This window comes from Fukomys damarensis, unplaced genomic scaffold (assembly GCF_012274545.1).
Source record: "Fukomys damarensis isolate Sample0158 unplaced genomic scaffold, DMR_v1.0_HiC HiC_scaffold_28, whole genome shotgun sequence".
NCBI classification, from domain to species: Eukaryota; Metazoa; Chordata; class Mammalia; order Rodentia; family Bathyergidae; genus Fukomys; species Fukomys damarensis.
In genome coordinates, this window is record NW_022900940.1 from 38,877,085 (window position 1) to 38,891,108 (window position 14,024).

A 14,024-nucleotide genomic window follows, 5' to 3' on the forward strand; every position below is an offset into this window, starting at 1 on the left:
CTGAAGAAAACTCTTGTTGGTCTTGACGTTTATGAGGTGGGAGAGGGGTTCAGAGATTTTCACTGTTGCCACTCCTGGGCCGGTCCTCTCAGAACTGGAGCCAGCAATATTCTAACCTGCACTTGGCAATAAAGCCTCTGAGCCGTTTGCCTCTGTTCCCAGTACTACTTTTATCCATAAGATGCTTTGTTTACAACTCAACAGATTAAAAAAAAAGTGTATGAAATAAATAGCGTAGATGTCACTTTTCAATATCCCACTAAGGCTACTAAAAATCCTCTAAGCCATTAAAACATGGCCCAGACAGCCTGTGTGACTTCTTGCCACTAGGAAATAAACGTGGCAGTGTATTTGCTTGCTTGTTTTTAAGAGCAAACACTCTGGGATGACCCTTTGTGAGGCCATAGGTAAAGAAGGAAATGGGGACAAAGGTCTAAACTGCTGCTGTGGGAGGTGTTCCACTGCCTCCTTCCTCTAGTAGTCCCCTGCTCAGCCAACCATTACAGGCTGCAAAAAAGGGGAGAGGCAGGGCATGCAGCACTGGAGAAGCGGACTCTGCAGATAAGCAGGTGATTATCAGAGCCCTTAATGTGGGTACAGTGTTAATTCCTTACATGTAAGCACATGAGCCCTGCCACGTATGGTCATCATGTATGAGGAAAAGACAGAGCTGCTTAATCCGCTGGGATCCTCTGGTTAGAAAAAGAATTTTACCTTAAAGGAGGCTTGAGCCTATTAAAGATTCCATCTTATTCTATTTTGGTAAAGTAGGTTTTTTTCTACTGTAACTAATTTGCATAAGTTTTACACATTGTTTGCAGTATTAGTATTTCATTAAGAGATTCGTTGCAGTATCTTTGGGTCAACGGGGTTTTCAGACACAGTCTATACTCCCAACTTGTAGATAGAACTCATCTTGGCAACATCAGAAGCTTGATTCATCTTCGGTTTGCTGCTTTAAACCAGTCATATTTGTCTAAAAGGCAGCCCTTCAGCTACCCATTGAAAGGGGGTAGCCAACCTTGAAATGTCGGGAAGCACTGAAATCCGTTTTATATTGGTAAACACAATCGTGCCCCCCATCTTCTTTTTTTTCTTGAGGTGATGTAATAAGGATCATGTTTGACTTATGCACTCCAGGCACTTACGGTACTCTAAAGATAAGAAAACAGCAGAGAAAGGGAGTTGGAAATATCCTTTCCAAATGTACTGGATACACTCCCAAATTCTGTTAGCTTTTACAAGAAAATCACCCTATTTATGTATTAATGACACTTTTAAAATTCTGGTTTTCACATCTATTTATCAGTGATCTGAATAAACTCCAGCTTTGACAGCCCAGAGATACTAAAATATTTAAGAATGATTTTATACAGTACCATTTTGCCTTTGAGGTTAGTGTAATAACAAATAATCTGTTGCTATACATAGTAGCAAAGTCTTGAAGGCTACCAAGAGGGATACTGTGCCCAGTTATTTTTATGTAAGTCCTTAGCAGCCACAAAGTGGTTCAATTTACATTCTCCAATTTAGTTCTCACAGCAGCCGTATGAAGTGTCAGAGTTAACATATAGTACCATCTTCTTTTTTTAAGCAGTTGAGGAGCTGAAAAGTCAAAAGGCTACAAGATTTGGTTGCCTACCAGTTAAGAAATTGTAGAACCAGAGTCACATTAAAAACACAATTTTCACTGTGTTTAACAAAGCCAAATGTTAATGACTGATGGATGAGGGAGCAAAAATAAAGCCTGTCTTCACTCCCATCCATTTTTTATGGTTATCTGGCAGTGGCTCAGCTCTTAGCAGATGTTGACTTTCAGCTCCCAACAATACTACTGGCCAGTGTGGAGTCTTCCAGCAGCTCTGTCGTCAACTGGGCATCTTGATCCTTCAGCTGAGAGCGTTAGCACATGCTCCAGGGACCAGCTTGTCAGAATTCCTTTTGCTTGAAAAAAATAGAAAACTAGTGTCTAAGTCTTCCAGCACTGATGCTGCTAAAAAGCACTGAGACAGCACCTAAATATGCTTATTAGAAATAAAAGAAAAAGCCACTGCCAGAGTTTCTATAATGTTCTCAATAGATTGGCAAAGAGCTCTCTGGTGACTGCCTTGCCTCAGGGTGGCCTCCTAAGGTGAACCTGCTGAGGAGAACCAACCCAGGCTGCACAGGCTGTCCAGCCTGTACCTCTTCCCTGACAGATGCCGCAGTGCATCTTTTAAAATATGGACAGCACCTGTCATTTCCCTCCCTCAGCCAGTGAAGTTTCAGCTTTTACCAATGGGGGTCAGAAGAATAAGCCAGGGGTGTGGCCGGTGTATCAGAATGGGTAATTAGTCGTTCTGAGGAAGCATGGTCAGCAGTCTTGGCAACCCCAAAGGAACTCTAAAATCCAGGCAGAGAGTCCAGTCACTAACGGAGCACGAACTGAGCCTTCCATATTTACTCATCCAGAAATACATTCGTACCTTGGTACTTTACATTAATCTGTTCTGTGAGATGTGATGAGTACCACATAGTTTTGGCTAGAAAAGGTCATCAGCGCAGTTAAATTCTAGCTTAGGGTAGGGGATTTAGGTCAGAGGTACCACACCTGCCTCACCAGTGCAAGGTGCTCAGTTAGGTCCCCAGTACCCCCCCCCACAGATTTCTAGCTTATATATTGAGTAACCAGCAAACAGTGAGTACCAGGACAAAATTTTCTCATCGGAGTGCTTCGAGTACCAAGTCCGATGAGTTTCAAAACAGCTGAGTATCGCAGTTTAGCTGCATTTGTTGAGTTCCCCTGTCTCAGCTCTCCTGGGACAGTATGAAAATGAAGGTGCTATTTCCCACAGTACCGTAACATCGTAGGGAAGACCTCTGCTGATATGTCTATGTGCACAGCTTCCGTTGTCCAGAGAGGATCCTTTCTTCCAAGAGCCAAGAGTTGTAGTGTCATCCTCCAGCTCTTCACCAGCATGATAAGAAAGCAGTATAGGGTTCATAGGACTTAACCAACGCACAGTGGTTCCAGTCAAAATGAGCTTTTGTTTCTGAGGCTTCACGGTTCATTTGGCAGAGTCAGAAGGGTGTACTTTGGGTAGGCAGACTGGAATCAGATCCTGGTTAGGTGTCCTCAAGGAGCTACCTGGGCTTGTCCCCAGGTTCTGACACTTGTGTCTCAGGGCGACAGTGAGACTTGGTGAGGAAGCCAGACAGCAGTCTGCATTCTCTAACCTAGATGAAGCACTACCAAGTGCTGAGTCTTCCTCACTGGGATAAGATAAGCTAGCATTTATATTTAAATGCAGCCAGAAACAGGTATCAGAACCTAGCTAGCACTTTTGTTTTCTCTGGGGGACTTGTCTGCTAATGAGCTCCACAGGCTGTAAGAAACAAGTCTCTTAAAAGTTTACCCCATCACCTAAACAGACGTGGGCTAAGCATTACAGGAGGCAGGAGACATAAAAGAACAGTCTTAGAGGGAAGGTTTAGACTTAAACCTAGGAGAACACTTGGTACCCTAATGAGGCGCTGTGCCTTTCTTTGCCGTGCTCACACCTCAGCCTCTTGTTTTCCTTCACAAACGTGTCCTTTCCTTGCTCTGGATGAACCTGTAGTTGAAAATACCTGGAGAATCTATTTGGGGGAGAGCAGGTACCAAGGATTGAACTCGGAACCTTACACTTGTGAAGAAGCAAGCAGTGGAACCACTGAGCTAAATCCCCAGCCGGGAGAATCTATTTTTGTTGAACCCAAGCTCAGGGTGTATCATAAATCGCATACTGTGGCCCTACTTTTGTGACTTGCACGAACAGGGACTGCAGAAGGCTGGGCTTAAATCAAGAACTAGTAAAGCTGAGGGTGGGTCTGGCCACAACAGACCTGGTTTCATCTAGAGCAAGGCAGCAGCTAAGTTCCCACAGAGGCAGCAGGCTTTTGAATGTGACGCTTTCGTGTTGTCTACCTCCTTTCTAGCTAAAACAGATGTGACAGTAGGTCCTCATTAGGAACTTAGTCCTTCAGTTCCAAGGGAAAAAAAGCAGGCTATCAAGTCAAAGAGAATTGCAGTTACTTTAAAAAAAAAAAAAAAAAAAAAAAAAAGAAGGAAAGAAAGAAAGCCAGAACCACTGAAGGCCTAGGTTTGGTCTGCTAGCTGTACCTAATACTTCCAAATTTAGACCAGCAAAAGGTTTATTTTACCCTGGGTTATTTATATTGTCAGATTATAGAGTTCCTGCTCAGAGCTTCTTTGCTGTGGCTAATAAACACCCCCCACACACACCATCTCTTGTCAGGGATGACTCAGTCCCATTGCCTTTAGATCTTGTCATCAGCATAGCCACAATAAGCAGTCCACTCGGTGAGGAATTTTGTTTTATCTCAATATTTAGAGAGTCTATTAGGAACCAGCATCTGGGACGACCAGGTTTCCATCAGGAGCTCTTGTCCATCACATCCTCCCTGGAGCTGTAGATATGTGCTGAGATCATTTGGTATTTACGCCTCCCCACTCTTCAGAACTTGCTGTTTTGTGGCCTTTCTGCTCTGAACTCCATTCCACCTTGTACGATCCTAGCCTTGGATTCTGAGGGCAAAAGCACGCAGATGACTGATGGACTGAAGGCTTTCTTCCCATCCAGATTTTTTTGGCAGAACAGTCACTCACAAAGGACAAATATGGGATCAAACACCAAGTGGCATCCAGGAAAGCCACTCCAGAGTAGATTTGGAAACAGAAAAAGAAAGGAAATGGGCTCTCCTGGGCCTGGTAGATGCATTTTAAAACTCCAGGTATTTCTGAATAACTTGACATGAAGTTAGGGATCAATTGATACTTATCTGTCCTTTATTATTTGGTCCCCAGATTTATATTTCTGGGCTGAACAGATTAATATTTGCACAGAAAGATGCAGGCAGCTATGGCCATTTGGAAGACCTCAAGCTGCCTCTCTGATGAGCTCCTGCATGTTTGTTTCTTATTCCCCGAATGAACCCTCACTGGGACTGAAATCACTTGATGATGAGGGTCAGTTCATGTTTACATTTTGAATGCTAGAAAGACTAGAAATGGTCACTAGTTTTCATTCTGTTTTCTTCTAAAAACTTGCTAAACGTTAAAAACTAAAGCCTTTTAAAAATGCATAATATTCTGAGTTCACAAAAGGAATTTATGCACATTTATGCCATGCTAAGCGTTAGCAAAGTTTATATTGGACTGTCATATTTCTTTACTTTATTCACTAGCATATAAGACGTCGATCTCAACATCTGGTTTTTAATAACCCTCGACATCTGGGAGCTCCTTTCTATTCCTATAGTGAACGAGGAACAGTAGTGATATTGGCAGTGTATATTTTCAAGCTACAACTCCTGTCTGTTTCAATCATAATTAATTACCACATTTTAATATATTTAATTTGCTAAAAGTAATTTGCATTAGACCGCATTGTACTGTTAAGAAAGTACTGGCAGCAGATTTCAGTGGCAATAGCTTTTCCTTCTTCCTTCTTTCTTTCTTTTTTCTTTTTAAATTAAAAACCTATATGAGTAGATTTGGAACAATATATAAAAAAAATATATATATATGTATATGCTGTTAGGTTTTAAATGCAAAATGAAATAAACTTTCTGCAAGAAAAAATTATTTTATAGCCATTTTGGAAGAGGTCAGCAAGTGCTGTGTGCTGCATTTTGTGAAAGCCTCTTATTTTGTTTTGTGACTTTGGTAAATCATAGCCTCTCTCTGTGCCTGGAGTGTTCCTAAATTAGCAACTTCAGGGGTCAAGAACCTTATGATAAAAGTCAGGGCCTCTATCCATAGAAATATATTTACACACATACCTAAAAACATTCTATGTTGGATTTCAGGGGTTGCTAGACTCCCTGAAGCCCTCATATGGACACACTGAGATCTCATACTGCAGACTTTCCTTCTTTATTAATATGGAAAGGAATATTGCTTTGCTTTTCTTCATAGACAAAGAGGAGTTCAATGAATATGGCAGAAGCAATTAGGTTATTTAGTAATAAAGAAGTAGGTAAATTTTGTATAAGAAGATTTTGCCAAAATTATCAGTGTACCTCATTTTTTTCCAAAACATTCCTACCTAAACTGTTAAGTAAAAACTCATGCTGAGTTTGTAATTCAGACTCTGAAAATTCCTTGAGTAATTGAAGTCCATCCAGGATTCTTCATCTTTGGGCCACAGATAGATCTCTTCTCAGAATAATATTTTCAAATGTATGAAATAAGATAGAAATACAAAGGAAAGGAATTATGTTGAGTGTCAGTCTGAAGACCACCCATCTAAATCCTTGAGTAGATAAAACTTACCTTGGCTTATTGGCAAACTTGGTTGAACTGTATGAAATTGTTATTTTTCTGGATCAAAAATGGTCAAATATTGGCATTTTTGGATAATTCAACTAACTATTATGACAGTTTAATAACAAGAAAAATCTAACCATGAGAAAATATCCCAAAGGTTTTTTTTTTTTCCTGTTCCTGGCTTTCAAAAGTAAGAAATAAATCATGGCAACAATGTGTTTCCATTAGGAATTTATTAAAAGACCCTGCCCCCAAATTATGTGTGAAACCAGGATATGGACCACTCAAGTCTTAAATGTTTTGTTTTGTTTGGATCCACCCAGTAATCAGGAAGGATTTGTCAAAGTGGGAAGGTTATGATGGTAAATATACTTCTATCTTCAAGACTCAGTTTTCCTGTGTGTTGGTTACTTTGCCAAGAGGAAGGTGGACTGAATCACTTTGGAAACGTTTTTAACAAGAATTCAGACCAAATTAGTTTCAGTGTATTGACAGTTGAACACGATGCTAAATAGAACTTCCTTTCTGCAAGCATTTTACTAAATTGAAAGTTTATTCCCTGTCTTTTAAACTCATATGATTGCAAATGTATAGTCATTTTATGCAAATGTATAATCACTTTATGTAAATGTATAATCATTGCCTGTTGTGCACGTTCTCTTTGAGGGAAACACAAAAATACAGTCTGACAAATAAGATTACAGTATGTTTGAGCCTTTGTGAAATAACTGATAAGAATCATCACATGTGACTTTTGTTTCAACCAAGTAGATGGAGTTCATTTTTTTCTTTAATTCTTCTTCAGCCTTTATTGATACTTTAAGCTTAAGAGAAATTAAGGGTATATGATTACTATAATTCTCTGCTTGCTTTAAAGATTTAACCTACTCCTTAGGCATAGACAATTCAGACTGCATGCTTTACAAAAAAAAAAAGTCATCTGCTATTGTAGTCTAATTTTAATCTTCTAATCCAGTCTTGACACAGCAAAGAGCTGGGTGGGTGGAATGTTTGTGGGGTTACCATAGATATAAAACTTGGTTATGCATTTGCCAAGCCAGTGGTGTGGAACGTAAATGACTGTGGATTTTTTGTGTCCTCGTTCTTTAAGATGAAAAAACGAAGTGAAGATTCGTGTGCCTTTCCAGTGCATCTCAGAGTGACTAACCTTCTCTTCTTTCATTCTGGTGCTCCCCTCCCCTTTGTGCACCTTCCCACCTCGGGCCGGCCACAGGATGACGAGGAGGGCATATGGGCATAGCCGGGCCTGTAAACCAAAGTTCCAGTTTTGTTTTGAGGGGTGAGAAACCATCTTTTATATCATTTTTCTAAAAACGAAATTATTGCATTCTAGTGTTGTATTGTATGCGTGCTTACTTGTGCTCGCTGATGTTTGTGACTGTGTCCTGTGTTTGCTATTGTGTTCTGTGAGTGCAGAGTGTCCATGCGCCCTGACCCTTCCCAAGAGCCCTGTCCATCCTGCCTCATCTCCCTACCCCAATCACATGATTGCTCTGCCTTGTTGGGGCTGGGTTTAGCACGATTCAAATGTTTCTTTGTTATATAAAATGTAAACTATTCCCTTAAAAGGATGTGTACACACTTTTTAAGGCATGATTGTTGACTCAGAATTGTCACAATACTCCAGTTGTGGTTTTCTGCCAACTGTTTGCTTTTACCAGATATGCCAGTGTGGTATGACTCTTGTGTCCTTTTGGTTGTTTCAAATGTTTGGCAAGGAGTAAGGAATATAAAAGTATGTATCTCTGTGGAGCTTAAAGTGTCATCTTCAAGAAGCCTGTTTAATGGATTGTACTATCTCTTCCATGGCAGTTCTAAAGAAAACACAAAGATCAAGTCATAGCAATGGTGAATAGGTAACTGTAACTCTTTAATGAGTTAGAATAGATATATTAATATCAGCAGGTCTCATGGGGCCAGGCAGTTAGCTCAGTTGTTCCACTGCCTGCCTTGCAAGCACAAGGATCTGAGTTCGATCCCTGGTACCAAAAAAAAAAAAAAATATATATATATATATATATATATACACACACACATACATACATGTTACATATGTGTGTGTATATATATATGTGCGTACATATACATACCAGCAGGTCTCACTAGTAGCATTTTATTTGGTGCTTTAAAATCTAATCTTCTAGGTAGATTTGCCCTATAAAATACATGCATTCCATTTTACAGAGGGTTTTGTTCTTCTAAAAACTGATTTTCAGCTATTAAGAACCCATTTCTGTCCTTTCTGCATTGAATAGTGGAACATGTAATTAGCACATAGTTATAAATGGAATGTTGAACTCTATCAGGTTATGTGGCTAGGAATTGCACCTCTCCTGTGTACTGCTGGACATTTAATACCTAGTCACAGACTCTCTAGCATTGAATGTTCATATGGTTATGTGGAACATGCTACTGAACTTGATGGCATCACACACAACATTTTGTTCAGAACAAGGAATGTGGTAGATTGTGTGCCAGGGTAAATTTTTCTGGTCTGAAAATATTCCACATACAGTTTTTGGTTTGGAGTTTTTTTTTTTTCCGGGACCCAGCCCTGGAGAATGTCACAGCCCTGGAGAATTAACAGGTTTGAGACAATTTTGTGGGATAACTGAAAACGTGTGCTCTTCCTCAAGCCTTGGCGCTCATAACAGTGCAGTTCTAGTAGGAAAATTGTGGCCAGGAACCCGTCTATGTTATCCATGGTTTCACTTAGTTGAATCTGCTGTAGGTCTCACAAATGGGTCAGATTGCTGTCTTTGGTCCTGCAGGGAATGTATGGAAGTTGGTTTTCAGATAGACCATCTTTCCACACAGTAAACATGTAACCCCAGATCTGTGTGCCGCTGGTACAGCCACCTTCATATTCCTTTCTGAGAGCTCACCTGTCCTCCACTTCCTGGGTAAAGGGCAAAACAGTGCTGGAATTAACACTTCCAGATGCAGAGTGCTTCTAAAGGGAAGTTTGTCAGTTTGAGGCCGTGAGGAAACCAGAGAAATTCCTCAGGTTCTGTCTGACTCTCTGTCTAGCAAAAACTAAGAGAAACACAACATTTACCCACACAGAGAAGTTAATAAACATGTACCTTTACCTAAGACAGTATTAAATGAGAAGAAGCGTTTATAACACCGAAAAGCAAACATGTGAAACCTGTCCAAAGCATGTGCGGATAAGCATGCAAAGGAAGATTCTTGGAGTTTGGCAGTTTCCTGAGAAGTATAGTGGCTACTTGGGGCCCTTCACAGAAAACCCTTTTTCTGTGCATGCGTTAGGGTCCTAGGCTGCATTGTGTCACTTCTTGAATGCTAAAGATTTTTCTTGCCGTTTCGCAAGATTCAGAGCATCTCCCGTGCTATTCCTGACTTATAATCCTGGTAGTCATCATTCTCAGGTTGTACTGTTGCTCAGACTCAGAAAGTCTTCCTTGGTCAGGGCAAACGTAGATGATGGTGTTAAACCCCTGTCCCCTTTATTTCTGCATGAATCCCCACTGCAGAAATAAAAGCAGTGTCCTCAAAAAATTAGTCAATATATAATCTTACTTTAATATGTTGTAATACATTTTATAGGCTTCTGAGGGAAACTACTTATCTTTTTTATAACTCTTTTAAACAAGTTTGTTCAGATATCCTCAGGCTTTTAAAACAATATCTTTAAGGATTTAAATAATGAGATACTGGGGGAACCTTCTATTTTTGAACAGCCTTTGCATGTTTTGTGTTGCATTACAATCTGTAAAGCCTAAGGAGACATTAAATTTATAACTAAAGATGGATAATAGTAGTACATTAAAATTAACTATTTTGAATGACTTGATTTATGACCCTTATGAAAGAAGCATCACAAGATGGTATTTTATAGGCATCAGTAATATGCTTATAACAGCATCAGGAGCTCTACTTGAATATGGAGTTTTGGTGCTGACATGAATCACGATTTAGGAGAAGTTGCTTTAAATTATACCACAAATTTGAATTCATAAAACAATTGTGACAATTCCTTCCCTTTTTTGCCACTTCTGGATAATACACCCAGACATGATTTATTTGTCTCACTATGATCATTCAAGAGTGATATTTTCTGAGAACAAAGTGGATGGGAGAAAGTGTACTTTTCTAAAGAGTATCGGCAGCTGCTAGAGCCAGCCTCTCCCTCCTTTGAACCTCTTGTCCAGGCCCATTTTTATCAGAGTGTGGCATGTCCAGTCCACAGGGTCCTATACTTGGAAAGGCCCCACTCTTAATTTCAATCTTTTCTGTTACCATCTTGAAATTCTTAATAATTTTTAAGAAATTACTTTCTTAATTTTCATTTTTCTTCATTTTTCATTTTGTACTGGGTCCCACAAATGACACAGTCTGTGTTACTGAGACCCACCGTGTATTCCTATACTTTGCCTCTGACTTCCCTCCAGTCCCCTCCCTAGGCTCATACACATCCCTGTGCTCTTATGCCTAGGATTTACCTCTCTCACCTCCTCGTTTTCTTCTGCAGACTCCATGGGATCACATTTCCAGCATGTTGCTGCTCCCCCAGGCACCCTTGCAATGCTTGTCAAACCTCTGTCCTCTCACCACCCCACCTCACCCCCAACATCTGACCGTGCAGAATCGCTCTGAGGCCGTAACTGTATTTTCTGTCTCACTTTGTGAAAATACAGGAAAAGCAGCTCTTCGGTTCTCCATAACTGTCCTTTGGGATGATCCATCTGATGTGGCAGTCATTCATGTCTGCAAACAACTCTTCATCTCCATTCAGTGGAGGGGCTCTCCTGGAAGCCCCCAGGAGGAGCTTTAGCTTTCATTCATTTATATTTCAGTGAGGGAGGCCCAAATAAAGGCACTTTTGCTAGACTCAGTGACCCATCTGCTATTACATGTGAGTGTTTGAGTGCCTACTACAAAGTCTTGTAATGAAGCAGACATAGAGTGCAAGATCATCTTTATTTCTTAAACCACTAGAAAGGAATAAATCTTTTTTCACTGAAAGCCTATATAAATTTTAGCACCTGATTCATAAAAATACAGATGTGGCATTAACAAGTGTGGATTGTAGTCGTGAACATAGTAGAGCATCCTGTTCAAAATGAAGAATCGTTAGCTGTCTACTGCCAGCGTGTGGACAGTTAGGCCTTTCACAGGCAGAATTAGTGCTGGAAGGGACAGTGCACCTGCCTGGCTCCTTTCAGAAAGCATAGAAGAAAGAAATGGAGATGTTTCGCCGGGGTAAGGAGTTTCTTCCTTCCTTGACTGCTCTCACCTGACAGAGACTGGACACTAGTCCTGTGCTTATCTGAAACAGAAGAAACCCCCTGGCTAGGAAAGAAGTCATGGAAGGAACCCTGGGCTCAGGACAGATGGAAGTTCTGCCTTACACTTCCTGTTTAGAGTTGATATCTACTAGTGCCTCAGTTTACCCTAGCTCTTACATGACTGAAGATCTGATACCTCTCTGCCTTGTGCCATTTTCCATTAAGACTATCGTTCGTTTATACATTCATTCATGGTTTGTTCGTTTATCAGTTATTTTATCGGGGAGTTAAGTTCTTGGTCAGATACTGAAAAATCAAAGGTGAATAGTAGATGTAATTGCTACCGTATGAATTTTACCTTGTAATTGAGGGAAACAAGAAAAATGATTATAAATATGAATAGTGACCTTATACATTTTGATAATTGTTTCGATGGAAACTAGGAAGATATTGATATAAACAAGAGGAACCTACCTAAGGATGTTCTTGAGGATCTCTTTGAGGAGATTAGTTTTAAGCTAAACCTCGAAGGTGAAATAGTCAAGAGGAACTACATCCAGGTGTGTGCTGAGGAAGTCCTTGTGGACAGGTGCACAGAGGGTGGGAAATGGGAAGAGTTTCGTGGGCTAAGGGATCTTGACAACCATAACTCTGGGTAGAGCAAGAAAAGTGTGGAAAAGATGGGTAAATGGGAATAGGCCAGATCACATACAACCTTTAAAGGTACAGTAGAACGTTTAGACTTTAGCCTAAAAAAAATGAGCAAACATCAGAGGAGCTTAAGCAAGGACGTGATGTGATTTGATTTATGTTGTAGAACAATCCTGGATGCTGCGTAAAGAATGTAGGAATGTTCATGTAGGAAAATAATGTTTCATCATTAGTTAGAGAATTGATAGTGCTAACCAGGCAGCAGCCAGGGTGGGGTGGGGGGTCCCCACAAGGTGATAAATTGTGGGTAAGACCAGGAAGTGAAGCCAGTGGCCTTGGACAGGGAGGTCAGACAGCGGATGATGTTGAGAATGCCCCAACATTTGCACTGTGGGCAGCAAAGCTGTGTCAGACCTTTTTTGGAGGGCAGGGGCCTGAACAGAAATCCAAACTTCTGATTTTGCCATTGTCCAGCTAGGCTGGCCTAGAGCAAGGTAAGCTTTTGACCTGAGCTCTTTTCCATTTGCCCATATATCAGCAGGGGAGTTTGGCCTCTTCCTAAAGTAACGTCCAAGTTGATAAGTTTAAATCATGGCTAAAGTCCACCTTCAAGATTGTGTGTCCTCCAACTCTCAAAAAAGAATACTTGAAAATCAAATTTTGCAAAGAAAAAAACCAGTGATTCTAGAACAGAGAGATGTATTTTCCTATTGAAAAACAAAGCCCCAGAAGTTGTAGGAGGTTGAAAATGCTCTAGAGAGTAGAGGACACGGTCATTAGCTCCAGAAGGCCCCCTCAGAACACCGGGCATTAAGTATTCTGTTGGTGAAGGGGTGACTCATGGGATTTTGACTGTCCATAATGATTGACTTCTCATCTTGAAGAAACTTTAAGCAGTTTCTCTTCAGGAGTTAAGATGAGAAGTAACCAGAAATAGCTATGAGCTATTCAGAACTACCACGACAGTGACTCCGCTTCTAGTGACTCAGTCAATTCCTGGACAAAGTGAGAGGTCTTTGATTTACCTCTGTCCCCACTGCCACCCCCTCGTCTTCTCTTTCTTTTTCTCCTCTTCCTTCTCCTCTTCTTTTTTGTTGTTTCTGTGGAAGCGAGCTATACATTTTTATCTTCTACCTAGACTTCTAAAGCTACTCTTTAGAGATAGAGCTTGAACATCTTACCCATAGTCTTTGCAATCAGTAATTTATTTTAAAAATATTTCTTTATTCTACTACTAGAATCAAAGCAGTGAGCAAAGTACAGTTTCTACCCTGAAGGAATTTAATGTAGTAGATAAATTCTTTAGCAGTATCCATGAACCCTAAGGCATCTTTAGGTCCCCGGACATGGTTAACAGATGTCAGTTTCAATACGTGTGCACGTTTCTCTATGGAGAGCATCTGCGGTCCCCACCAAGTACTCAGAGGGGCCCGTGTGACTCTGAAAAGATGAAGAACTGCTCATTTCTGGGAGACTATGAGACTATCTGGTGGCCAGTTAATAGAGTGGCTTCTAGATTCAGGAAGAAGTAGGTTTGTTTTCTGGGTCTAGTACTGCTTGACTGAGTGACCTTGGGTAAGTGGGCTCTGCCCTCCATTTCCCATTTCGGAAAAGGTTGGACAGATGTCACAGGGCTGTGGTGGGGTCCAAACAAGATGAGCTGGGAAGGTATGTGACAGGTCTGGTGCAGGTGAGTGCTCAGTCCCAGTAGAAGATCTCTATTAGTGTTACTTCTGGTGCCTGGAGAATGTACTCCATCTGCCAGCTGAGGAGAATGCTTGAAACTGTGA

General features: G+C 40.7%; 1 protein-coding gene across 17 annotated transcripts in view; it reads left to right on the forward strand.

Moving 5' to 3' along the window:
• The window catches only part of Erc2 (ELKS/RAB6-interacting/CAST family member 2), a 932,060-nt gene that overhangs the window by 756,999 nt on the left and 161,037 nt on the right, over positions 1 to 14,024 (forward strand). For 4 of the 17 annotated variants that reach the window (XR_004514630.1, XR_004514631.1, XM_033756878.1 and 1 more), the window contains one exon: positions 7,545 to 7,610. The exons of the other annotated variants lie outside the window; for them this stretch is intronic. Coding sequence is in view for 2 of the 4 variants with exons in the window: in XM_033756878.1 (XP_033612769.1) it covers positions 7,545 to 7,571 (27 nt within the window). In the remaining 2 variants the exon portion in view is untranslated. The remainder of the gene's footprint in view (positions 1 to 7,544; positions 7,611 to 14,024) is intronic. 17 annotated transcript variants of the gene reach the window in all.